At 42.7% G+C, this 27825-nt stretch overlaps 1 protein-coding gene and 1 non-coding gene across 2 annotated transcripts; both read right to left on the bottom strand.

Moving 5' to 3' along the window:
* LOC143412156 (L-selectin-like) lies at positions 1–27825 on the bottom strand. The gene is made up of 9 exons (XM_076872947.1): positions 27759–27825; positions 26890–26968; positions 25687–26070; positions 24669–24776; positions 9462–9647; positions 7990–8175; positions 6401–6532; positions 4026–4044; positions 1–226 (listed from the first exon to the last, which is right to left on the bottom strand). The coding sequence occupies exons 1-9, from the start codon at positions 27759–27761 to the stop codon at positions 1–3; spliced, it is 1323 nt and encodes a 440-aa protein (XP_076729062.1). The 5' UTR covers positions 27762–27825.
* Trnar-ccu (transfer RNA arginine (anticodon CCU)) lies at positions 3229–3302 on the bottom strand. Its single transcript has one exon. It is a non-coding gene; the product is annotated as a tRNA-Arg (tRNA).

Genomic DNA, 27825 nt, shown 5'->3' with positions numbered 1-27825 from the left:
CTAGGACCAGCTTCGTGCCCAGATGCAGAGGAAGCCCAGTCCAGCCACACTCTGTTCAGGGCCCCCCAGGGAGGCTGCGTGCGTCAGGAGATGTTGGGAGCCCACGAGGTCAGCAGGACCACGGGACAAAGGGGGTGGAGTTTCACGACCACTCCTTTTCCCTGTCCCTCCATGGGTTGTGGGCTGCTTGGTGATGGCAGATTTTCTTCCTGTCTGTTCCATGGCACTTGTGGACAATGGCCAAGTCAAGAGGGAGAAGACAGGCAGCCAAGAGGCACGTCAGCTGACAGAGAGCAGGAACTGGCAGAAACATGGACGCCTGAGGATGACTTTCTAAACCACACACATCTTGCTCCCCAAAGCAGTCTCCACTGGGGTCCTTGACCCTGATGTCCCTGTGAACAGCACTCAGAGTGAGGGCTGCCAATGCAGGCTGTGAGTCTGTGCAGGTCGTGCACTGCACAACTTCAGGGTGCCCTGGGAGCCACATGAATGTGGATGACACATCCTTGCAGCTGTGCAAGATGGAGAGCCTCTGGCACTAGCCTTTGCTGTAATGCAGAACCTGAAACGACTCTGGAAGGGAAAGTGCAATCCTTACCCAAAGCTTCTTCTCTTAAGAGGCTCAAAGTCGTAGGAAGGCTGGTCTGGCCATGGGGCAAGGAGGTATTTCTGACTAGGTTCTGATGGGGCCTGTTCTCTCCTGAGAATCCAGCCCTGATCAGGTGAAGTCTCATCGCATGCCATGGAGAGAGGTTTGCTGCAACTTGCCCTAAGGGCGCACTTTCTGATGCTCTCTGATTCATTTGGACACATCTACCGAGGGTCAAGCAACCAACTGGACTTTCTGGAGATCTTGCACAATCTCTGCCTTTAAGGAGCATCCAATTTTATTGGAAAGAAATCAGAACATATTACAATTTAAAAAACAGACTGGGTTAGAAGTTTAGATTATACTTAAGTCCAAAATTGCCCGGTACAGACTGACCTTGTAGAGGGACGCCAGGGAGGGGAGACTGCCACTGGCTGGCCAAGGTGAGAGCTAGTGAAGAAGGAGGGCGAGGGCGGGTGCTGCCAGGAGTCTAAGGGCTGAAGCAGGAGGTGGTAGGAGACCTGGGGCAGGGGAAGGGGCATTCAGCAGGAGTCAGGGAGTCCCTCTCCTGATAGCTGAGGAGATGCCACCTGCAGCCAGCATTTCAGTGAAGCTTCTTGTGTGTTAACAATGGTGCTCAGAAAGAAGCAGGGGCTCAGACGTGTGGATGGGTCTCATAGGAAGAGACAGAGGCACCCACAATTTCCAAACAGCTCTGGCCATCACCGTGTCCCCTCCTTTGTTTGGTGCTGAGATGGTGGAAGTTGGCCAGCTGAGAAGGGAGATGGCCGAGGATGCGGGCAGGCTGCAGGTGGCTGGATTGGGTGGGCTCCCTTACACAGGTGAGCTACAGTGCAGTGGGACCCTTCAGTGTGAGCAGAGCCCTTTGATTTACTGCAATTGGAAAGCAATGATACCATCAATTTTACGAATTTTCTATGTGAGTGTCGCCCCTCTGATACGTGGAGGACAGAGATGAGGTTTGATCTTCATTAAAACTGAGACTGTAGTTACACATGTGTCAACTTTTACTGTATTTAAGTGCGTGTGGACATGCAAGACACTGAATTGAAACTGGAAACAAAGAATTAGGATTGAGCAAGTCAGGTATCATTCCAGAGCCGTCCTTTACTCTATGGACTTCAGAGTCCCCACAGAGAAGGTAGCAAAAGACTGAGCTGCGGGGCACAGTGACACATGGCTGTAATCCCAGTGACTGAGGAGGCTGAGGCAGAAGGACAGCAAATTCAAGGTCAGCCTCAGAACCTTAGTGAGATGCTGGGATGTAGCCAGGGTAAAACACCAGCACCAAAATCAACCAGCACCGATCCAAAAGAAAAAAGCGCGCGCACACACACACACACACACACACACACACACAAAAGAACAGTGGGCTGGGGATAGGGTGATGAGTATGGGGCAAAATGGGAGCAGAAAAAGTTTTTAATCACAAAGAAATTCTTCCAGGTGCACCGGAGGGAAAACTGCATCTTTCACTTAGGAGACACCACAATGCCAAAAATAGAAGGGAACCCCTGATCTATGTCCCCATTCACTTACCCCACAACCCTCCTTCAGAGCCCGACTTTAAATACATAAACACATGTTCCACCTCCCCTCCTCATCCCAATGACTCCTCAGCCCTTTGGTCTCTGACTTCATCTTGGTGTCTGCATTGGGAACGCTCTCCCAGGGATGCCATGTTATAGCCCCTAGAACCTTGCTGTTCTTCCAGCCACATCGAGACTATTTCCACTTCCTTCTTCCCTAGATTTGTGGCTCCCGAGTCTCCCTCTCCTTGCTTGGGCCATCTCCTTCTCCTCCTTCCTTAGCTGACTTAGATACTGATGCTCCTCTGGCGGCCACCCTCTCCCAGGTCCTCTTCCTTTCCCACGCTCACACTGTCCCTGGGTTACTGTGCACCCTCCTGTGATGGCCGTCACCTCCTGAAATGAGAGAACCCCCAAATCCATATCTCCTGCCCTTTGTGCTGGAGAGACCCAGACACCTGAAGCTCAGCATGTACAAACCTGAGCTTGAGATCTTCATGTCCCAAATTGCTCCTTCTCTTATGTTCATGTCTCAGCGGTAAACACCACCCCCAATAGTTCCCAGGTAGGACTCAGGCAGCCTCTTTGACTCTTCTGGCTCTCTCTCTCTCTCTATGTGTCTCTCTGCCAATTACGCACCACGTTCAGTTGATCCTACCTCTTATTGCCTCATGAGTCCAGCCCCACTGTGGTTTCTCTAAACGGGCACCCTGAGCTTTAACCTCATAACTCCAAATATCTCCAGACTGGTGTTTTTGCCTCAGACTCACCCACCTCTGGGTCTGCACTCCGGGCAGGGTGATCCCCACAAGATGTGAGATGCACACACTGCATCAGTGTCCCCGGTGACATTCCACAGAGCTCAGCATGAGACCCCGCTCCTAGTGTGCCTTATATACAGCTTCCTGATCTGGCCTTGGTGCCCCGTCTCCCTGAGCTTCTCTGCTGCACTCTGAGCTACAGCCCCCTGAAGGCTAAGATTTTCTCAGTGATGATTGGTGGCTGGTAGGGTGGTTGAGCAAGCCCCAGCTTCTTCAGGAATCATCTGGCTTCATTTGCAGCATTTTTGTTTGTTTGTTTGTTTGTTTGGGGTTCTGGGGATTGAACCCAGGGCCTTGTGCATAGGAGGCAAGCACTCTACCAACTGAGCTACATCCCCAGCCCTCACACGCAGCATTTTAAAAGCAACTGCATTGTCCAGCTGGGCACTTAGCCCCTCACCAAGTCTCATCTCCACAGTTGTTTTTTCCTACACTCGCCTCTCTAAAATTCCAAAGCAAGCCACTAAACTCATAAACCTGAAATCTCCGGCCGTCATCAGTGCTGCCAGATGGACCATGCATTTCCATGTGTCCTCAACTCTTCTCAACATTCTGCAATATTTCTCCAATTAAAGCACTAGAGTTTCAATACCAAAGTGAGAAAAAAAAAAAGATTTAATATATTAAATTCGGGGTCTGGGGTTGTACTTTCTTCCCAAGGCGTGATGTATACTAGTTGCTTAATAAATGCTTGTGGGATGGAGTGTTTCTCAGTGACCATGTGAAGTCTCCAGAAAAAAACAACACAATGCTTCTAACACTTAAATAAACATCAGGGACAATCAGGAAAAGCTCCCTTTACACAATAATTCTTCCTAATAGAGAGTTATTTACACATTCATATATTTTGCTTTATAAGCACCAAAAAAAAAAAAAGACACCCAAATTTTAAGAAGCTAGCAATTTATTACTTTACCTAAAAACTTCATTTAGATGAGACTCCCATGGTGTTAACCATGGAATTAATGTGACTAGCCATAACAATAAAAAATATTTTAAGAAGCATTTTCTACTTAGAGAAAGGATCAACAAATATGGAAATTATTCACTGATAAAACTTACCGTATCTGAGATTTCGTGCCTAAAAATAGAAAAGAGAAATGGCATCAACAAAAAGTAGACAATTTCAATTTTTAAAGTAAGGGGAAAGGAAGATTCCCACCCCCAAAACTATGTTTTGAAATATATTATGCAATTGTTAGGTGGACCCCCATGTGTCTAGAGGCACCCAAGTCCCCTTTAGCATGGTATGCAGTTTCAATCTACCCTGGTAGGTTCCCAGGCACAGCAGGCTATGGATGCAGAGCCTCATGGCTCAATCCCTCACTGTGCTGCTCACAAACACAGATGTCTGGGCTGAACTGCCTGCTGGGGACACCCACTATGCCCAGCCACCTGTCAGCCCACATCTCAGGGCAGCTGCTCATCATCTGCTGCCTTTCCCCGGATTTTTGAACCTAACAATCTAAAAGATTCTCAGAAGCATCCTGTATATGAATACAATTATTATTTTTCACTTCTAATTCTAAACACATCAGCTGAGGCTCTGTGAATTTAAACTGAAAACCAAGCCATCATGTCTAGCATTGCCCCTGTAGCAATATATTCTCCATACATTAAAGAACCAACTTACAATTAAAACTTTGGAAGAGAAAGCCACTTATATGAAAGTCGAGATCCTGGTTGAAGATTCACAAATGGAGACATCTACATGTTGCATTAACTCTGACTTCCCACAGAGTCAGGGATCTCTGGGGCTCTGGCTCTTGGTGGCATAACTGTAACTAGCCTAAGTGCCCGTTATCTGTTTCCTGTTTGCCCCATACTGATTCCCACAGCAGGGCATGCAGTTTTCAAGTTATCAGATTGAGATCTTGTACAGAAATGACTCCCAGGTAAAAAACTTAAAAAACAATCCTACTGCCTTTCTCACCTACTCATACAAGAGTCTTAGCCAGCTCACCCCTCGTGAAAAACACATGACCTTGATTCTATTCTTTGAATTTCGGGATAAAAGCTAAGAATTTGGAGACAAGCATCCTCCTTACAAAGGTGACTTTCATCCCCAAAGTCCCTAAAGATCCACATCCAGGGCAGGGCACATCCCAGGGCAGGGCACAGGTGTGACTAACACTCTATTCTCCAGCCCCTGGCTCTGCCCTCATCACCCAAGGCAGGAAGAAAGAAAGGACAGTTGAGGTCAGGCTTGGACTTCTCCATGGAAGGAATGGTCACTGGTGACAGGCAGCTGTCACTCTTCTTTCCCCAAGTACTGAGGGAATGTGATGGTGGAATCCAGTCCCCTGGAATTCTCAGCAGCAGGGAGGACACTGTGACTGCTCAGTGCTCTCAGGTTTTAGTTACTGAGGTTCTTCCTCCCAGGTTGTGCCCCCTCCATGTCTTTCAAGTTGGTGAGAAAATGAATCTGGCATCTCCTTAACTGTGGATGAAAGATTGGATCAGAGTGCAGGACCAGGGACTGGAGGAGAAGAGTCCTGGAATTGCCACTGTGCTTGGCATCCCACATCCAGTGACAGAACACATGCTGCCTACTGGAAGGAAGGGAAACTTACATGTCAACCCATTGATGCCACAGAGAGTTAGCACAGAGGAGATGGTCTGCACTTGCTTTGAGGCTGTCCATGGCCCCTGAACTTGAAACAGGTGTATCTTAAAAGCTGCCTAGTGCCTGTGAGTTGTAGCTGTGAATGTTCTGCCAAGGGAGTCGGCCACATGTGGCAGTGCACACCAAGGCCTGCTGCAGACTGTTGCCCACCTTCAGGGGTGGGCCCTGCAGGGACAACGGGGAGTGACACTGTGTGCCTCTCTGCTGGTGTTCCACTCTGAGTCCAGGAAGCAGACAGTAGCTGCTCAGGGCAGTCCTGCTCTGCCTTCTCCTCTCCAGCCCAGGCTGGAGGGCGGTGCGCATGGAGTACTTGGTTACAGCTGTGGCCTTCCTTGGTGATAGACAGCAGGGAGAGGATGGGGGGTTTCCCCGGGGACAGTCCAGAAACAGACAGGACTGGGACTCTTCAAGAAGTCAGGTTTTTGAGAGCAGCACCTGAAAACCTTAGTGGATGTTGGGTTCACTTCCCAGTGAAACTGTAAAACTGAAACCAGAGGCATATAGGTGCTTAGAGGACAGAGATTATGCCTCCTTTTCTCACAATTAAATAAGAGTAAATGTCTCAGTTAGTTGTCATCCCCCTAGCAAGATGTCTTCAAGATAACAGGCATTTTCAAAATTTGCCTAATGCAAAGCAAGTCAGCCAGCCTGCTTTAATGGAGGTGTGTCCTGGGTTGATTGTCTATAGAACTTTAAGCTTGGCATTCTGCTTCAAGTGAATCTAATACATTCAATTTCCTGTGAGGCTCTTTCTTTCTTTCTTTTTAACTTTATACTTCTTTTATTTTCATATGAAGTTAAATTCACATACCTTTTCTTAATCCCCTAGTGACACAAATGATGAATGCCAACCCAGAGAATGCAGTGACTATGGCTGCCACTGAAATGAGGAGTGAGTTATGGAGAACAAGAATTTTCTTGATCTTTGAGAAACTGTCTGATTCTGAAACAGAAGGCAGGAAGGCACATATGAGACCACAGCATCATTTCCTTGGTGCAGCTCCTGATTCTTGACATTTTCCCTCCTGGCTTCCCATAACAGCCCCTTGATGGCCTTGACAGATGGGATGCATGGAAAGGCCCCCCACCCCAGGAGTCTACCGCAGAAACAGACTGGTCCAGCCTTTAGCCTAGTGCCTAGAAATTCTCTGTCACCTGATGGGTGTTTGGTAGAATTCCTGGGAATGTCTACAAAATCTTGGCAAGAAAAGGTTATCATTGTATTGAGCTTTGTTCAATGGTTGGACCTCAGACACGGAGAAGTTATACAAAGTCATATACAGCTTCAGGAAAAAGAGAAGCCAATGATTGACCTGGGAAACTTGTCAAAGGAAACTACTAGTGTTTTTACTTTAAAGCACACGTGCAAACGTCAGCACTAGAGTTTATGTTCCAAGACCTGCACTGATCTATCAAGTGATGTAGACCTACCACCTCCCTCCACTTCCTTCCCCAACAAGGAAAAGGACTCAGTTACACATCCTTTGTGAATATAACTTGGTTCATTTGTAGTTTCATTTTATTGAAAAAGTCCCAATGTGAGAAACCTGCCTTGGATACCTCCTGATGAAGGAAGCTACCTTCCCATGTTGGCACAGGGTCCAACTGGGGCCCTCGCTCCTCTAGCTGCTTTGCTGAGCACTCACACAATGCCTCCACCAGACTCTCAAATACAGGATGCTGAGAGGCTGAAGTTCCCAGAGGTACCAAACAGGCACCTGTTGGCTTGAGGAAGATGAGGGAATGGATGCTAGCCAGGCTGCAAAGCAAACGTACCCGACAACCTGACGCTCAGAGGCCTTCTTGCCCCTCCTGCTGCCTGCCCCACTGCACTCTAGACACACAGAGGTTAGCTTCTCTAGTGACTTCTACAGACCCCAACCCAGGAGGCCCTCTGTAGCCTGGGCAGATGGCATGTGGGGCAGACCTTGTGGCCATCCTCTCATATGCTAATTTAAGGTGCCTTTGATCCAGCAAGTGTTGCTGGCACCTGTCAGGTGGAGGAGAGAGGAAGGTGAAGAAGACAGTCCTTCTCTTGCTCAGACTTGGGAGACATCAGCTGAGGGGGAATTAGGTGGCCATGGATGACCTCTGAGGAGGCATTTCAAGGGACTAACAGAGAAGAGAAGTCAGATAGCAGGGGAAAAGAACAATGGAGAAGAGCTAAGTCACCAGAGACAGCGGGTTAGATTTTAAAAGTTCAGACAGGAAGTGTTGAGAATGAAAAACAGAAATAGCTGTCACTAGAGGAGGAGACAAGGACAGCCAAGCATTTTATAGTAGTTAATGCATACAAACTTGTACTGTACAAAAGGAAGCGTCAAGTTCAGTAGATGTGTCCCACCATCTGTGTGTCCATCAGCCCCATCTTCAAGTCTTCTGTGTCTTGGGCGAACTTACGTTGACATATTGGATGAGGGCTGGACCAGATTCCAGAGGATCCACAAACAGTTCTCTTCTCCCCAATTAGCTCGGTTCCCTCTGAGCAGCTGAAGGTGCACGTGGAGGTAAAACTGAAGTTGGCCAGGGGGTGAGTGCAGTCCATGGACCCCAAGTCAGGTGCTGTCAGAGGTTCACACTGAATCACTTCAATGGAAAAGACAGAACAAGAGAACTCAAGATAGTACTTCGGAGCAGAGAACTCTCCCTTGACCAAAGATTTTTAGCCAAAACTGTCTGACCTAAGATGGGACCATCCACATGCATATAGCAGTCCTCGTTTCTAGACGTTACTTCTGGTGATGCTTCCAGACTTTATCTTCTTGGAATGATGGTGAGTGGTAGGTTGGAGGTGAAGCCCCGGCAGCCCTGATGAAGCAGCAGGGCACACACCTTGCCTAACAGCACCCTGGAGTATTCTCACAAATGTGCAGAATCTCCACCTTCTCTCCTGTTGTAGAGCTCACCCAGGAAGCTTTGAAAAACATCCCAACTCTACAATCCCAATTCTGTAAAATTTGGTAGATGGATTTTGATAAAGGATGTTGATATTTCTTTTAAGAACTGAACTACTTAATCCAGTGTTTCAGGAGGATGAATGTAGAAAATGTCATCAGAACTTCCCATGTGCAGACAACCACCAATATTCTTCCATGTGGGGATAATCTTGGAATTAAAAAGGGAAAAAAATCTACTGTATTTCAAATGTGAAGAGATGAAGACATTGCTTTGTGTGTTCATTTGTACTGGGGATTAAACTCAGGTCACTTAGCCTCTGAGCCACATTCCAAGGCCTATTTTTTAGAGACAGAGTCTGAGTGGGTTGCTTAGTGCCTCACTTTTGCTGAGGCTGGCTTTGAACTTGCCATCCTCCTGCCTTAGCCTCCCGAGCCACTGGGATCACAGGCCTGTGCCACTGTGCCCAGCTTGCTTTGTGTGTTTTTATAGCAGTGTTATTTCCCTGGTAGTTCATGTGAGAGGAAAAGCAAAAAAATATGTTAAGACACACCAAATAAAACAATCTAGAAAGACTTCTGACCCTGTGAAGAAAATTGGTTGGTATTGAGTAGGACACCATATAAAAAACAAGTGTTAATAAGAGGTGAGGAACAAAATTAAACTCTTCAGCAAGACTGATTGCTTACACCATGGCAATTAGAAAAATAAAATGAAAACGTAACCATATTATATTGCTGTAACCCAATTGCGCACTGATGGTTGGATTTAGAGACAAACAACCTTTTGCGGGGGGGGGGGGGGTTCTTTTTTAAATTTAGTTAGAATGATGCCTTAGAAAAGCATTACATTACAATCTATGCCATATTAAAATATGATCCAAAAGTAAATAAAGACTTCTTCATGACTCTGTTCCATTTTCTAAAACCATAAGCACATGATGACCAATGCAAGGCCTCTAGTCTAAAGTTACTCACCTACACAGGTGGGTTCTGGAGATGACCAGTTTCCAAGTGGGCCACATCTTGTTTTGCCATCTCCAAGTAGCTTTGTTCCCTCGGAGCAGTTGAAGGCACACTGCGATCCGAAGCTGAAGGCTCCCAGAGGGTGAGTGCAGTCCATGCTGCCCAGCTCTGGGGCCTCCAAAGCCTCACACTGGACCACTTCAGGAAGGAAGAGACAGTGTGGGGAAGGGTTAAGAGGACCTGCTGCCTGGGTTTGAATCCCAGCTCAGCCAGTTGACAACCACATGCCTTCGAGCAAGGTCACTTAAAGTCTGAAACTTCAATTTCTTCATCTATATAAGGTCAACAATGATAACTATATTAATCTCGTGAAGTTGGTGTGGGAAGTACATGCCATTCAATTACTATAAATCAAGGACTCAGAATACAGCATGGCTTCATAGAAGATCTAATTAAATATTAGGTAGTTTGACATCACTGGAAGTAATTGGATTTTTAAAACCAAAATTGCATTAAAGGTGATTTACCAGCTTAGTTGGGAAATAATTCTAACCTTAGCCAGAGTATTTTTGACTGTTGGGAGCAGGAGGGTCAGAGAAAGAGCTGGTCTCCAAACTGAGTCTTCGTGGCAGGAAAAAGTTGAAAGTTCAGGAATCATCTTGGCCTCCATTCTGTCTTTATTCTATTTATCTCAGTTATAGAAGCTTAGCTCTTTGGATTTTGACCAACTTCTCAAAAAAGAGCATCAATTTTCCTGCTCTGATTGATAGTACAGAAGATGAAGTGAAAAGTTGGAAATCAGTGGGCTCATTTCAGGCCTTACCATGACATTTGGACAACTATTACATTCCAACTCTCATTTCTCACTCCTTTTCAATCAAAAATGAACCATAATTCTTACAAAACCTTACTCTTGAGAATTTAATGAAGATTGGTCTTAAGAAATTAGGGGAATTTTTCTATTTTCCACACTTAGTACAAGACCAAATGAAGGGAAATTGAACTTTCCAATTCAACTCAGGTGAAAAAAAGTGCCTGATATATTCCAGTTATAGTCTGAGTCCCACATAGACAACCATGAAGAAAACACTATTGATCTTGGAAAGTCAAGATGGTAGACTAGAGGAAGGCTGCATTCCCATTGCTCCATGGCTCAGGCTGCAAGTACAGGAGTACTGCCTCTCAGCAAAGTAGGGATTTAACTCCAGTTCAAAAACTGGACAGACATAGTTCATAGAGACTCAGACATTTGGATTAATTAAACAAAGAACATGAAGGAGCACAAGCCAAGCCAGCTGCAGCAGTGGGCTGGTTCATGCAGAGGAGAGGGATAACAGAGAGGAACACAGGCACAGATTTGCATGGAAAAAGCCTGTAGATGAGAAAAGCACCTGAACTTGGCTACTCCAGAGGCTATGCTGCAAACTGATGTTAGGAAAGTGCTCTGTGTTTCTCAACCAGCAGGCAAAGAGCTGAAGCGAGAGCCACCTTGAGGTGGCCATGCTGCAGTCGCTGCTGCAGGAGCTGGGAGGTCATAGCACGCATTGCCATACTGTCCCCCAAGTGCCTACCTCATGACCTAGGTTGTGCCTAGCAGAACATGAGTGAAACAGGCCCAGAGAAGATTGTACCCAGGGGGCGTCAGGCCAGAAAAACAAAGCAGAGCCCAATTCACTTTTCCTTTGTGTCTGGCAACTCAGTGTGTTTTTTGAAGCAGGTCAGAATTCTGAAAAGGAGGGTGTGAATACACTCAGGGGCTAAGCCTGGGAAGGCTGTGTTTGTGGGCATATGAGAACAAAATTCTCTCTTTCTCTCTCCCTTTACTTTGGTTTTCTTATTTTTTCCTCCTCATTCTGTTATGCATCACCTGCTGTATCTCTTCTGCATTCTCTCTGTTACTTTTTGAATATGTAAACTCTCTTCTACCATCCTATCACATTTCCTTTTTGCTAAATGAACTGCACTTTCCACATCTTTTATAACTACTGCTTATATAACTCCTGCCCCCACCATTCATGTGGTTCAATTATCATTGCTGTGGATAACACACCTGACACGTTCTGCTTTCTTTAATGCTAGATCTAGTTTGGGTTCTTAATTATTTTTGCTGTTGGTAATTGCTGACACTATCATTCCTGTTTTTTGTGGTCATTAATGTATATGTCATAGGAGAAACTGAGCATTTACTTTAATGCTATATATTGATTGCATGAGTTGTTGCTACTGTTTGTTTCCCCTATTCTATGAGGTGCTGGGAGACCACAAGTTCACAGAGTGGAGACTCTGTTGCTGAACTAAAACTCAGCCAAAAGACAGCACACCTCTGTGCACAATTTAATGACATCCAAACTTTAGCTACACTTTAGTACAAAGAATAGAAAACACAAAAACACAAACCAACAACCAGACCCCAAGTCGGAATGGCTAGGAGTGGACCCTCAGGTCCTACCCACAGACACCCATCCCTACAGTAAAACAGAAAGAGTGAATGCGAAGTCTGTGGATACCACACCTATAATCCTATCCCAATCTACATCACTCTACAAACACTTTGGCAAGTGAAGGACATGCCTAAAAAATCCCAAAATTATGGGGCTTGGGATATAGCTCAGTTGATAGAATTCTTGCTTCACATGCACAAGGCCGTGTGTTCGATCCCCAACACCACACACACACCCCAAAGTAAGGGTAGAAGAGGAATTCATCCCAACAGATGCATAAAACCCAACAAGACATACAAGAAATATGTGAAAACAAGGTCACATAACACCTTATAAAGGTCATAGTCGCCAGAAACTGACCCCAAATATAATGAAATGAATGAAATATCAATTAAAGAATGATTATAAAAATGATCAATGAATTCCAAGAGAACACAGGAAAAAACTGAATGAATTAAGGAAATTAGTACAGCATATGAATGAGAAGTCCAATGAAGAGACAGAGGTATAGAAAAGGAACCAAGCAGAAACCATGGAAATGAAAGACATAATAAATCAAATAAGATGTTCAACTGAAAGTCTCTCTGATAGAGTTGACCATTGTGAAGACAGGATCTCAGACTGGGAGACAAAGTGGCCAGAAATGAACATTCAGACATACTAAAGAAAGCAAAATAAGTAACCATGATCAGAATGAAAAGAACTCTGGGACAATATCGAGACCAAACTTATGAATCACTGGAATTGAGGAGGGTTTTGAGATTCAGGCTAATAGAATGGATAACCTCTTCAGGGAAATAACAACCGAAAATTTTCCAAACCTTGAGAGTGAGATGGATATTCAGATACAGGACACATTCAGAGCCCCAAATAGACAAGATCAAAAAATAACTTCTCCACAACACATTATAATTAAAATGCCTAATGTACAGAACAAGGGTAGAATTTTTAAAGCCTCAAGAGAGAACCTAAGGTTACATTTAGAAGCAAGCCAAACAAAATTACTTCTGATTTCTCAGCACAAACTTTAAAAGTCAGGAAGTATTGAAATGTGTTCCAAGTCCTGAAAGAAAATAAAGATCAAACAAGATTGCTATATCCATACTTCAAAATCAAGATGAAATAAGAACACTACAAGATAAGCAGAATCTAAAATGATTTATGACTACTAAGCTGGCACTACAGAACCGACTTAAAGAAATACTACAAACAGAAGAAATGAAAAACAAACCCCAGAGCTCACAGATCAACAGATATCATTTGAAGAGTAGCTAAGCAAATGAGAAACAGGACCAAATTAAACATTAGAAATAAATCAAAATGGCAGAAATTAATAAACATCTCTCTGCAATAACATTGAATGTAAAAGGTCTCAACTCTTCAATTGAAAGACATAGGCAGACTGAACAGATAAAAACAAGATCCTCTAGGCTGTTTTCAAGAGATTCACCTTACATGCAAAGACAGCCACAGGCTGAAAGTGAAAAAAATGGAAATTTATATACCATGTAAATGGAGCCTGAAAACTAACAGGAATAGCTACTCTCGTATGGTAATAAAGCAGAATTCAAGTCAAAATTAATCAGAAGAGACAAATAAAGTCACTTCATACTGGTAAAGGGAACAATCCAACAAGAAAATATAACCATAATAAATATTTATGCCCCAAACATGGGTGCAACTAATTACATAAGAGAGACACTACACAAATTGAAGCCTCAGATGGACACAATACTATAATACTGGTGATTTTAGCACACCTCCCTCAACATTAGATAGGTCAAAACTCAGTTAAGATTCTTTGTACCTGAAAAATACAATAAATCAAGTGAACGTAACAGACATCTATAGAATATTTCATCCAACAAGAGCAAATAAAATTTCTTCTCAGTGGTTCATGGAACCATCTCCAAACTAGACCATATTTTAGGCCACAAAGCAACTTTTAGTAAATAAAACTAAAATTGATATAATTTTTTACAGCTGGTCAGATCATAACGGAAAGAAATTTGAAATCAACACCAAAAATCCCTACAGAAATTATATAAACACATGGAGATTGAACAATACACTCTTGAATGATGAATGAGTGATAGAAGAAATCAGGGGATATTTAAAAATTCTAAGATTCAAATGAGAATATGATACAACATACCAGAACTTTTGGAATACTCTGAAGCCAGTTCTAAGAGGAAGGTTTATAGCTATGATTGCCTATTAAGAAAACTAGAAAGATCTAAAATAAATAACCTGATAATGTAACTCAAGGCCCTTTACAAATGAAGAACAAACCAATCATGAAATGAGTAGAAGAAAGAAAATAATTAAGAGTTCAAATCAATGAAATTGAGAATTTAAAAAAAAAACACAAAGGATCAACAAAACAAAAAGTTGGCTCTTTGAGAAGATAAAAAAGTTTGATAAACCCTTAACAAACTAACCAAAAGAAAAAGAAAAAATACCTAAATTAATAAAATCAGAGATGAAAAAGAATAAATCACCAAAGACATCATAGAAATCCAGTGGATTATTAGAGACTACTTTGGAAACTTATACTCCAACAAATTGTAAAGCCTAGAATAAAGGATACATTTCTAGACACATACAATCTGTCAAAATTGAATCAAAAGGACATAGAAAATTTAAACAGACCAGTAACTAGTATAATATTTTTTTAAACTTCCATAAAAGAAAAATCCATAATCAGATGGATTCTTCTACCAGATCTTTAAAGAAGAATTAAGGCCAATGCTCCTCAAATTATTCCATGAAATGGAAAGGAATGGGACACTTCCAAATTCATTCTATGAAACCAGTATAACATTCATACCCAAACTAGATAAGAACACTAGATAAGGAAAGAGAATTACAAACCAATATCCTTGATTAACTTAGATGCAAAAGTCCTTAATAAAATATTAGCAAATAGTATTGAACAAGATATTCAGAAGATTTTACATCATGATCAAGTTGGTTTTACCCCAGAGATGTAAGGACGGTTTAACATATGCAAATCAATAAATGCAATTCATCACATAAATAGAATTCAGGACCAAAAAATCTTAACCATCTCAACATATACAGAGAAAGCCTTTGACAAATTTTAGCACAGATTCATGATTTAAAAAAAAAAAAAAAAACACTGTTAGAAATAGAAGGAACCTCGCTCAACATCATAAAAGATATATATGAAAAACCCAAAACCAACATCATGGTAACTGGGAAAAAATGAAAGCATTACCTTTAAAATCTGGACCAAGAGACAAGGATGCCCACTATCACCATTCCAATTTATATATACTAGAAATTCTAGCCAGAGCAGTTAGGCAAGAGAAGGAAATAAGAGGGATAAAAATAGGAAAGGAAAATGTCAAACATAGCTGTTTGCAGATGATACGATCCTATACTTAGAAGATCCAAAAAGCTCCACCAAAAGACTCCTTAATAAACAAATTCTGCAAAATCAACCTACAAAAATCAATAGCTTTCCTATATACCAACAATGAATCTGCTGAGAAAGAAATCGGGAAAACAATTCCATTCACAATAAATAGACTCAAAACAATAAAATACCAAGGAATAAATCTAACCAAGGAGGCAAAAGACCTCTACAGTGAAAACTTTAGAAACCTGAAGGAAAAAATTGAAGACACAGAAGATGGAAAGTCCTCCTATGTTTATGGATAGGCAGGATTAGCATTGCTAAATGGCCATATTACCAAAAGCGATATACAGATTCAATGCAATCCCCATAAAAATAATGATGACAGGCTTCACAGGACTTGAAAAAATTCATTTGGAAGAATAAAAGACCCAAAATAGCCAAAGCAATTCTAAACCAAAAAAAGCAAAACTGTATGGTACTGTCATAAAAATAGACACATAGTAAAGGACTATTCACCTCATGATTTTGCCTTTCAACAAAAAATTATAAAGCATGTCAAAGGCAAGAGAAAATGAGTCTGAAATTTAAAAGTGATTATCAGAACCAAATTCAGTTATGGTTCACATGTTTGAAGTAAAGGACTTGGAATTGAAAATAATTATAATTATTAATAAGCTATTTGACTCCAAAGGACAAGGTAGACAACATGCAACACAGGATGAATAATGCTGACAGTGATATGCCAACTATAAGAGAAAATTCACAGGAAATATTGGAAATTAAAAACACATTTAGTGAGCATAGTACACCTGACAGAAGAAACAGAAAACTTGATGATATTACAATAGAAATCACCCAAACTGAAACAAATGGTGCCGGGAAACTGGTTATCCATATAAACAAAAATTAAACTACAATTTTTTTCTCTCACCTTGCAAAAATATCAACTCAAAATGAATCAAAGACCTATAGGAATTAGACTAGAAACTTTACGACTCCTAGAAGAAAATGTAGAGGCAGCACTCAGGCATATAGGAACAGGCAACGGCTTTCTCAGTAAGACACCCTAAAGCTCAGAAAATAATGCCAAGTCTTAATAAATGGGAGTGCATCAAATTAAAACTTCTGCACAGCAAATGAAACAATTAAGAATGTGAAGAGAGAACCTACAGAATGGGGAAAATCTTTGCTAGGTACTCTTTTGATTGAGTATTAATATCCAGAATAAAGAACTCATAAAACTTAACACCAGAAAAACAAATAACCCAATTATTAAATGGGTAATTAAACTAAACAGACAATTCTCAAAAGAGGAAATACAAATGATTGAGAAATTTATGACAAAATGTTCAACATCATTAGCAGTTAGGGAAATACAAATCAAAACTACACTGACATTTCATCTTATGACATCATCATCAAGAATCTTAAAACAAAAAAAAGGAATCTTAAATCACAGTCATCAAGAATACAAACACAGCTGGGATGGTGGCACACACCTGTAATCCTAGTGGCTCAGGAGGCTGAGGCATGAGAATCACAAGTTTGAAGCCAACCTCAGCAACTTAGGCCCTAAGCCATTTACTGAGACCCTGTCTCAAAACAAAAAATTAAGGGATATGGCTTATTGGTTAAGTTCCCTTGGGTTCAATCCCCAGTAAATAATAATAATGATAATGATGTGGGGGAAAAGGAACACTTTTACACTGTTGCTGGGATTCTAAAATAGTACAACCATTATGGAAATCAGTAGGAAGCTTCTTCAAAAGACTAGACATGGAAACCATATGACCCAGCTATTCCACTGCTCAGTACTTGTCCTAATAATGTCTGCATACGATAGTGTGATAAAAGCATACCCACGTTTGCAGCAGCATAATTCACAAAAACAAACTGTAGACCCAACCTAGGTTTCCACTTATGGATGAGTGGATAAAGAAAATATGGTATATATATAATGATATTTCATAAAACATAAAGAAAAATGAAATAATGCCATTTGCTGGAAAATGGATAGAACTTCAGAACATTATGAAAATGAAATAAGCCAAACTCAGAAAGTCAAGTGTCACATGGTTTCTCTCATATGTGGAAGCTAGAGAGGAAAAGGGAAAAGAAAATGGTGGGGGATCTCTTGAAAATCAAAGGGAGATCAGTAAAAGAAGGGGACGAGGAGGAAGGGAAAGTAAAACAACGACAACACCCACTGCTAATCTCAAGAAGTCCTCAGAACCAGGGTGGATGGATCACCAAACTCAAAACCTAGGCAATAAATGAGAAGGAGACACGTGCAGCAACTGGAACATGGAATCACAAGATTGTTCTGCATTTTCCCAGACTGTACCCCAGAAATACAATGCCAAAGCCACTAATCAGAAGTCACTGACCTTGACAGGTAGGTTCTGGAGATGACCAGTTTCCAAGTGGGCCACATCTTGTTTTACCATCTCCAAGTAGCTTTGTTCCCACAGAGCATTTGAAGGTACACTGTGAGCTGAAGCTGAAGGTTCCCAGAGGGTGAGTGCAGTCCATGCTGCCCAGATCTGGGACCTCCAAAGCCACACACTGGACCACTTCAGTAAGGAAAGAGACAGTGTTGGAAAGGGTTAAGAGGACCTGCTGCAGGATCTGAATTCCAACTCAACCCCATACTTTCAAGCAAGGTCACTTAAGCCCTGCAACGTCAGTTTAATCATTTATAAAAGGTCAAAGATGATAAGTGCATTAACCTCACAGAGCTAGTCCGGAAGCTACATATCATTCAATTTCTGTAAGAGTAATGCCCTTAAGAAGTCCTAAGTGTTGGGTTTCTTCTTCATATTGTTATGTGGCATTATCTGGACAGATGATTCCAAGTCAGATTGGTAAGTGGGCACAAAGAGCTTGGAAGGGGAATAACTATGATGTGAGCTCAGTATTCCAGAGAGTTGGCAGTGAGAGGTTCAGACCAAGTGTGGCCAGGGTAATAGATGTTTTAGGAGAGAAGAAAAAGGCATTAGAATAATCCTGGTGTCCATTCCGTTCTTACTATCCTTAATTCAGATGCAGAGGAGAGCTCTTTGGATTTTGACAACACTTTCCAGAAACTGTATCAATTCTCAGGCTTTCAGTGTTAGTCCCAGATCAAATTCAGACTTGGAAACCAGTGGCTACATGTTTCATGCCCTTTCATGCCATTTGGGCAAGGATTGTACTTCTAATGTCCTTCCTTTTTGATCAAAGGTTTGTCATCCATCTGACCTTCCCCTTAAGATTCAATGAAGATGAGACTCAAATTACTAGAGTTCCTTATTTTCCAATAAAGTTCAAAACCAAATGAAGGAAAACTATCATCCAATTTAATTCAGGTGTGCAGAGTGTCTGATATACTCCAGGAACAGTGAGAGCCCCACAGGCATGAATAAGACACAGCTGATCTTAAGAAGACTTCAGTGCCAGGGCAGATGGATAACTGAACTCAACAAGTACAGGTTAATAAATCATGTGCTGCAACAGGAACACGGGACAGCAAGGCTCTTCAGGGCTTTTTCAGGCTGTAACCCAGGACTACCATGGCAAACCCTCCAGTCAGAAGTCACTCACCTTGACAGGTTGGTTCTGGAGATGACCACTTTCCAAGTGGGCCACATCTTGTTTTACCATCTCCAAGTAGCTTTGTTCCCACAGAGCATTTGAAGGTACACTGTGAGCTGAAGCTGAAGGTTCCCAGAGGGTGAGTGCAGTCCATGCTGCCCAGCTCTGGGGCCTCCAAAGCCTCACACTGAACCACTTCAGGAAGGAAAGAGACAGTGTTGGGAAGGGTTAAGAGGACCTGCTGCCTGGGTTTGAATCCCAGCTCAGCCAGTTGACAACCCTGTGCCTTCAAGCAAGGTCACTTAAAGCCTGCAACCTCGGTTTCTTCATGTTTAAATGGTTAATGATGATAAGTGTATTAACTTCATGGAGTTGGTAGGAGCTACATGTTATTTGATAACTATAAGTCAAAACCCTAGAACAGATCCTGGCTCTTCAGAAGTCCTACCTAAATATTCACTAATCTTCACATTGTATCATTGGCATTATCTGGGGAGAGAATTTTAAACCCAGACCAGTTCAAGTGGGAGTGAAGGCCTTGGCTGGGGAACAACTATCACAAACAGAGCCTGAATACACTGGAGTATTGGAGTCAGAAATTCAGAGCAAACAGGGATCTGCATAAGCAGACTTCTTGGAAGGGGCTTGGTAAAGCTCCAGGAATCCTCCTGCCCTCTATTCTGCTGTTATTCCCTTTAGGTTCATTGCAGACATTTAGCTCACTGACGTTTCACTACCTTCTTCACTATAGATTTTCCTGCTCTGATTGGTGGTTCAGAAGATCAAACTCAGACTTGGAAACCACAGCCTGAACATTTCATGCCATTTCATGCCCTTTCATTCCTTCTGACCTCGTCCTGAGACTTAAGTGAAGATTGGTCTCAAGCTATAAGGAGAATTTTTTATATTCCACATTCAGTACAAGTCCAAACTAAGGAAAAGTAAATCATTCAATCTGATCAGGTGCACAAGAAAGTGCCAGGGGAAATAGATAACTGTAGATGACCTCAAGAAATGTGGGGGCAATGAGAATGAAATACATGGAGCAACACGGAGTAGCATGGACACAGGTAGTCACTCACCTTGACAGGTTGGTTCTGGAGATGACCAGTTTCCAAGTGGGCCACATCTTGTTTTACCATCTCCAAGTAGCTTTGTTCCCTCAGAGCATTTGAAGGTACACTGTGAGCCGAAGCCAAAGACTCTCAAAGGGTGAGTGCAAACCATGCTGCCCAGCTCTGGGGCCTCCAAAGCCTCACACTGGACCACTTTAGTAAGGAAAGAGACAGTGTTGGGAAGAGTTAAGAGGGCCTGGTGGCTGAGATTTGAATCCCAGCTCCGCCAGGTAATAACCATGTGCCTCAGGCAAGGTCGCTTAAGCCCTGCAACTTCAGTGTTTTCATCTACAAAAGGACAAAGATGATGACTGTATTAATCCCTGGTGGGAGAGCTGCATGCCACTGAATTACTGCATGAAACGCCTAGAACACACATGGCTTGCCCTAACTAGATGCTAGCTGTTCTTCACATTGGTGCTATTGGCATTATCTGGAGTGAGAACCTAAATCTGATGGTATAAGTGGGAAGACCAGCGTGGCTGAGAGTAACTATTAGATAGCTGCCCCTGAGTACTTTAGTGTGTTGGGATTTGGAGTTTCTGAGAAAGAGCACACCTCCATATTCTGTTCTCTTGGAAGGGGAGAACATAAAAGTTTAGAAATCATTCTGGCCTCGAGCCTGCATTATTCTCCTAAGCTAAGAGGAAATTCAGTTCTTTGAATTTTTTTACAATCCTCCTCAGAAAATGTGTCTATATCTCTGCTCTGATTGTTAGCACAGAAGACCAAAAGAAGACTTGGAAATCAAAAGCTACATATTTGGAACGTTCTATGACATTCCGGCAAGAATTACAACGTATTGTCTTATTCCTTATGAAACAAATACAAGCTTTCATTTGGATATTGCTCTTCAAATTTCAATGGAGAATAGATTCAAGGAATTAGGAGAATTTTTCTATGTTCTACAAAGAGTACAAGTCCAAATGAAGGAAAATGGTTACCTGATTCAGTTCAGGTGCACAAGAAAAGTGCCTGATTGCAGGCAGAGCCTGAGTGCAGCAGATGCAGTCACAGATATGGCACCAGTAGACCCCATGAGGCTCCCAGTGCTGGGCCAGATGGGTAACTAGAGAAAGGGACTCAAGAGTTTGTGAACAGGGAAAAGGAACACGAGGAGCAATGGAAACAGAACAGCAAGGCTCTTTGGGCTTTTTCAGACTGTAAACCCAGAACTACAATGGCAAAGCCACTAATCAGAAGTCACTGACCTTGACAGGTAGGTTCTGGAGATGACCAGTTTCCAAGTGGGCCACATCTTGTTTTACCATCTCCAAGGAGCTTTGTTCCCACAGAACATTTGAAGGTACACTGTGAGCTGAAGCCGAAGGTTCCCAGAGGGTGAGTGCAGTCCATGCTGCCCAGATCTGGGACCTCCAAAGCCGCACACTGAATCACTTCAGTAAGGAAAGAAAGAGTGTTGGAAAGGGTTAAGAGGACCTGCTGCCTGGGTTTGAATCCCAGCTCAGCCAGTTGACAACCCTGTGCCTTCAAGCAAGGTCACTTAAAGCCTGCAACCTCGGTTTCTTCATGTTTAAATGGTTAATGATGATAAGTGTATTAACTTCATGGAGTTGGTAGGAGCTACATGTTATTTGATAACTATAAGTCAAAACCCTAGAACAGATCCTGCCTCTTCAGAAGTCCTATCTAAATATTCACTAATCTTCACATTGTATCATTGGCATTATCTGGGGAGAGAATTTCAAACCCAGACCAGTTCAAGTGGGAGTGAAGGCCTTGGCTGGGGAACAACTATCACACCAGAGCCTGAATACACTGGAGTATTGGAGTCAGAAATTCAGAGCAAACAGGGATCTGCATAAGCAGACTTCTTGGAAGGGGCTTGGTAAAACTCCAGGAATCCTCCTGCCCTCTGTTCTGTTGTTATAGGTTCACTGCAAACGTTTAGCTCACTGACTTTTGACTACCTTCTACAGAAACAGAAGATCAGACTCAGACTTGGAAACCACAACCTGTACATTTCATGCCCTTTCATGGCCCGTGAAAAATGTGGTGTGTCTCATGTCTTATTCCTTATGATCAACATAGAGCTCTCCTTCTGACCTCATCCTGAGATTTCAGTAAAAATTGGTTTCAAGCAATGAGGAGAATTTTTCTATTTTCCACATTCAGTACAAGTTTGAATCAAAGGAAATTAAATGGTCCAATTCAATTCAGGTGCACAGCCTGACTCCCAGAGAGGCAGCCAGGAATAAGGCAGTTGTTGATCTTAAAGAAGCGTTCAGTGTGACTCTCAACAAGCATGGGAACAATGAGAACAAATACATGGAGAAGATGGAGCACAGATGAGCAAGACTCTTCTGCATTTTCTCAGACTGTAAACCCAGGGCTATCGTGATATAGTATTTAGTTGGAAGTTACTCACCTTGACAGGTTGGTTCTGTAGAGGACCAGTTTCCAGATGGCCCACAACTTATTTTTTCCAGACCAAGTAAGCTTGTTCCCTCAAAACATGCAAAGTCACACTGTGAGCTGAAGCTGAAGTCTCCCAAAGGGTGATTACAGATCATGGTACCCATCACTGGCGCCTCCAAGGCTTCACACTGGACCACTTCAATAAGGAAAGATACAGTGTCGGGAAGGGTCAAGAGCCTAGTGTCTGGACATGAATCCAAGGTCTCCACTTGATAACCATGGGCCTAGTTTGCTATCCAAGAAAATATTTCTGGAAGGAATGATTCCTGGACTATGTTTTGAAGATGAACAATAGTGTCAGCCACATGTTAAACATGATAACGAACCCTTGAGAAAATTCAATGATAAGAAACACACTTGGCAAATGGAAAAACACAAGTATTTTGATGGTACTTGAAGGAAAGAGGTGACAGAGAATGATGTCTGATGTGATTAGGAAGAAATATAGGAACTCAGATTAAATACTCTTCACTTTTTTTGTTAATATAATGAGGACCAAGATCAAGTTTATGTTAGGTCTTGAGGGGCTTTGATTTCATCTGTAGGACAAGTGTTAAGCACAAATATTAGGGTTGATGGTCACATATGTAGGCTATATTTAATTATTTTTTAATTGTTAGTAGGCATGAGCAATATATTTGAGGGAAGCAAATTTAAAGGTATGGATCACATCTAGAAGAATATGTCAATCATTTAGAAGAAAGACAACGTGGGCAGTGACAGAGTTGACAACAGGACACAAATTGGAGAAAATCATAATTTCTGAATACTGATAACGGATTACCTTGCATACATGTTGGGGGAGGTGAGACTGTCACAGCCGTGCCCGTGAGCACGGTAGCTCTACAGGGGATAAAGAGTGCCTAAAGGAAAGCTGGCTAGGATAATTGACTTGATATTCTTTTGGATATCCCCCAAAGAAATCCTTCACATATTTGGAGTTGAGGGCTCAAGACAGATTTTTCAGTCCAAAGAGAAATCTGTGGGTCCACAAAAGTAAGAAAGTTTGACAGGACATAAAAAGCCATAGGAAAAGATGGAAGTTGAAGTTAATAGTGTTAAAGAGCTGGGATTCCTGCCTATGTAGGAACCCAGACGAGTGATGTTATGTTGAAACAGAAACAGAAAAGAAAGGCATGAGGGAAAGAAAGACCAAAAAAAAAAAAAAAAAAAAAAAAAAAAACCTAAATGTTTGAAAGGAGATGAATTGAAATACACTTATATAAGGTTTAAAAAATAAAGTTCCAGAACAGGAGTAAAATTTTAGGTAGCAGTCCTGGCTCAGAGATTAAGAAAAATTCCAGTCAGTTGACATCTGAATCCACTTTGGCTTTAAGTCATATTCTTTACAAATATTGCTTTTGTCAATAATTTTCTATTCTATACATCAGATACTTAAAACTTATTCTGAAACTACCAACATCAGTCAAAGTATGGCGTGTCTCCTTCAGTAGTAGGTGACAGGGTCAAGGCCTGGCTTTAACCTGTGTGTTCCCTCCTTTCCATTTCCACCTCCTTGCCTCTGAGTGACTGACAAAGACCAGGAAGAGCCTCTCCATCACCCACCATGTGCTTCCGGGTTAACTGCCCACTTACCAGGGAAGATGCTAAGGAGCCTCTCATTGCAGATAAGGCTGGGCTCCTTCACCAGCAGCTCCAGGCCCTGGGCTCACTGCAGCTTGTCTCCCTCACACTCAATTGTGAACAGATAAGATTTCCCTTAACTAACCAGAAATCCTTTAAGGGAAGGTTTTATGACAGATCTTTTATTGTGTTCTCCTGAAATACTTAGCCCAAGTGAACATGGAGAATTTGCTGTTACACATCTCTGACATGCGCTATGTATCATCATGAACTTTTCTCCTGGCTTTCCCTGTCATCACTTTATAAAAAAGTGAGATTACCTTCTGTGTAACTCTCTCTCCTAAGAGTAAACTGTACAGTTTCTTTCAGACTAAAGAACTCTAATTAAGTCATTAAGCTCATCAGTTTGTGAGCTCCCTGAGACCAGGAATCGATCTCCCCTGACTCCTTACAGTAGAGTTCAATACACACCTGTTTCCTGTAGAAATCAGAAACACCTGTGAAGTGAATTGAACCTTACACTGACATGTGGAATCTTTGCAGAAAGATAACACCTTGCAAAACTATAACTTCTGATCACAACTTCCCATTTCTCAGAATGGCTAGTATCATTTCATCCCAATCAGCTTCCATCATAAGCTACAGTGAGTCTTGTTACTTGCAAAGGAGTGAAGGGGCTTACCAAACTGACACTGGGGCCCATAGTGTCCAGCATCACAGTTACAGGTGTAATTGTTGATGGTTTCCACACATTCTCCGTGGCCACTGCATGACCCGGGTGTGCAAGAAGCTTTAAGAGGGTCAGAGAAACAGTGTCTCAATTGATTGCCTTTTAGGATTAATAGATATTTCTTTAGTCATAGGTAACTGTTTATCCGCACTATTTTAATAAGCAGGAAAGGTTTATTTATATGTTCAAAGCACTTTTGCATAAAAATCACATGCTAAAATTTCAGTTTATAAAATATGCTAGGCATACAGCCCAGGACACATGTGTGCTTTTAAAGTCAACTTGCTGAGAGTAACATGCTGACAGCTGGGGAGAAGTTGCTTAGGCTGCTTACACTGAAACTCTTGAAATGGCTGGCTTTCAGTCAATGATGGGTAAATGAAGGCTGGGCCTCACCCACCTCTGCACTGTGCTTGGAGTCCTTCCTTATGGGAAGCACTAAGATAAAAAGTCCAAATTTCTAAAGGAGCAGAGAGTCCAGTTTACGAGGAACCAAATGAACCATGTTTCACTGTTAAAATCCGGCTTGGAAAAATCCTGGCTGGGCTGGAACTGTTGTGACAGCCACCCAACAAGCCTGTGCAGTGTTGTGCCAGGAGGTCACGGAGGCAGCTTTCAGCCCAGGCTCCTGCTTTACAAGGAGGACACAGGCCAGGTGAGCCCAGCTCTCAGCCAGCCCTGCTCTTGGTGTCCCTTCCTGCCCTCCATCAGGGGCCCTGGCTAACTCCTCCTCCTCCCTGCCTCCCATGTAATGTACTTAGCACCTGGATGGGACGTGAATTAGGGGTATGGGTGTGGGGTGTAGGAACCGGCTTCACACACCAGAAATGCTCAGCAGTGACCTGATCCATGCCTACTTGGGGGACAGGAAGCAGATGAGAGTGAGCTAGCTCCTGCTCCCCACCCAGCACTCCCATGGGGTAGGTCTGATTATTCTGGCTCAGGTCTTCCTCGTGGCCTGGTCTCCCACCTGTGTAGCAGAGGGCTGCCTTTGGTTTGTGGCAGGCTTCATCGTTCCACTTGCCCCCATATCTCATCCTCTTAATGTAGATCTCCACGCAGTCTTCCTTGGGCCTATTGTTGGGCTCCCCAGGTCCCCAGTTCTCTGCTTCTTTTGTGAGTGGCTTGTTGGTTCCCACCCATGTCCATATGTTTCCTATCTTCCGGATTCCTATCCAGTAGTAAAAACGGTTGAAGGGCACTGTCTTCTCCAGGTACTCGATTTCTCTCTTATTTTGTATGGCAACTAAATCCGTGTACCTTTCTTGGCAGAACTTTCTAGCACTTTCCCAGTTCATGGGTTGATCAGAATAGTGGTAGGTCCAACAGTCAGTTCCATGATGTGCCAGGAATTCTGAAAGACAGAGCAGGAAGCATGCCTACTCAAGTGTTTCAGCTGAGAAGAGCCCAGCTCTGTCTCCAGGCTGAGCTGCCACTCAGAGAGGAGGAGCTGAGGGCCCAGGAGGGTAAGTGACTGCTCAGTATCAAGCCCTAGTTGTTAGCAGATGGGAAGCAGAACCCAGACCTCTGCTTGAACATGGGATATCTTCCTCGTGGCATTGTTTTTTATGGTTACAATGGCTTTCTAGGTCTATTTTGTAAAATGTTTTTTTTTTTCTCAAAATTCCTTTATGAGAAATTTAACTAACATATTTTAGAAATTCAAATTTCATTTTCTTATTGATTGTCAATCATTTAAAACGAATTGAAGTATAATATCATAAAACTCCAATACTTATAGACTCCTATTTTATCCTGGGATAATTTCCTAAAGGCCGACATGGGGAAAGGTCCCAGCTGTGGCTGGAGTATCTTGAGACTCACAGAAAACTTCCAGCATCACCCAGAGGAGGACCAAAAAAGTGATCAAGTCCCCTGCCCTGAAGGAGTTCAACTGGAACTGCAGAAATTGCTTTATTTGCTAACCTTATTCATTCTCAATTGAAGGCTTTTGTGGGATTGTCGGGATTTGGAGTCTGCAGCACAGGCTGTGGCAGACAAGATTGGGGGTTGGGGGTTCTTGGGGAAGTACCAAGGGCTTGAGGAAGAAGAGAGAGGTCACAGAGGGATGGAATTGGTAGTAATTTTCCCTGCATCTATGCACCCTCAGTGGATGTTTGAGAAAATGAACATAAATTAAAAGGCTTAGCAATGTGTGGCTGTCACAACATACCCCAGCAGAGCACTGTCCAGATCCACAACTGGGTGATCCCCAAGCCCCTCTGTGCACTCTGACATTTCCTTGGAAATATCTGCAATAAAACACAGGACAATTTAGATTGGAGACAGGTTTAAAGCACCTGGCAGGGGTGGAGGTACCTGCAACTTTCTGAAAGTTCCAGATGAAACACACAAATGCACAAACCCTGTCCCCCATCAGAGGTTTCCCAGACAAGGGAGGAAAAGTCACATCACATCAACCCAAACCTCCTGCAGTTTTGTTCCATTTTGATTTCATGTTTCAGCCTCAAATTGCTGATCATCATTGCTCTGATGCTTTTCTATATCCCAGTAATTTTTGTGCCTGCTTGTCTGTGGAGCTTTCAGGTCAAATTACTGAATATTTGTATATTTGTTAAGTCTTCCTTGGCGCTTAATGACCTTTGGTGTTTAGATCGACTGCTGTCTTCTCACACTTGATCATGATCAGCCAATGCTTCAAATACCTAAGAGAATTACATAACCAGACTCCAGAGAAGCACAGCAGTTCATTTTCTTTTTTAAATAAGAAATAAAATTTTGAGAACTGAATGACAGCATCCCAGGTTCTCTGCAGCCTGAGGGCCATGTTTTCTGCAGAGGACACCTCTCTGGCAGCACCGTGTTTCACTGCCCAAGCACCACTTCCCTCTCACCAGAGACTCGCAGGGGAGGACGTCGGCCACCTGACACCCTAGGATCACATTCTGAGACTGAGAGCATTTTTGGTTTCTACATGTTAAAAACCAAAAATGAAATGGCTTGTTTCTTGTCCCATGCCACCTGCCCCTCCAGCCCCAGGAGAGTTTCTGCGTGTCTGGAATCTCTGGGCCAAAGGCTCACCATGGCTTTGCTGGCTCCTTCTCTGGCTCCACAGCCTTCAGCCTCTGCATGCAGCACCTGGGCTCTC

Source organism: Callospermophilus lateralis, chromosome 13 (genome assembly GCF_048772815.1).
Source record: "Callospermophilus lateralis isolate mCalLat2 chromosome 13, mCalLat2.hap1, whole genome shotgun sequence".
Taxonomy (NCBI): Eukaryota; Metazoa; Chordata; class Mammalia; order Rodentia; family Sciuridae; genus Callospermophilus; species Callospermophilus lateralis.
The sequence above is the reverse complement of the archived record's forward strand: the minus strand, read 5'-3'. Positions and strand labels throughout refer to the sequence as shown.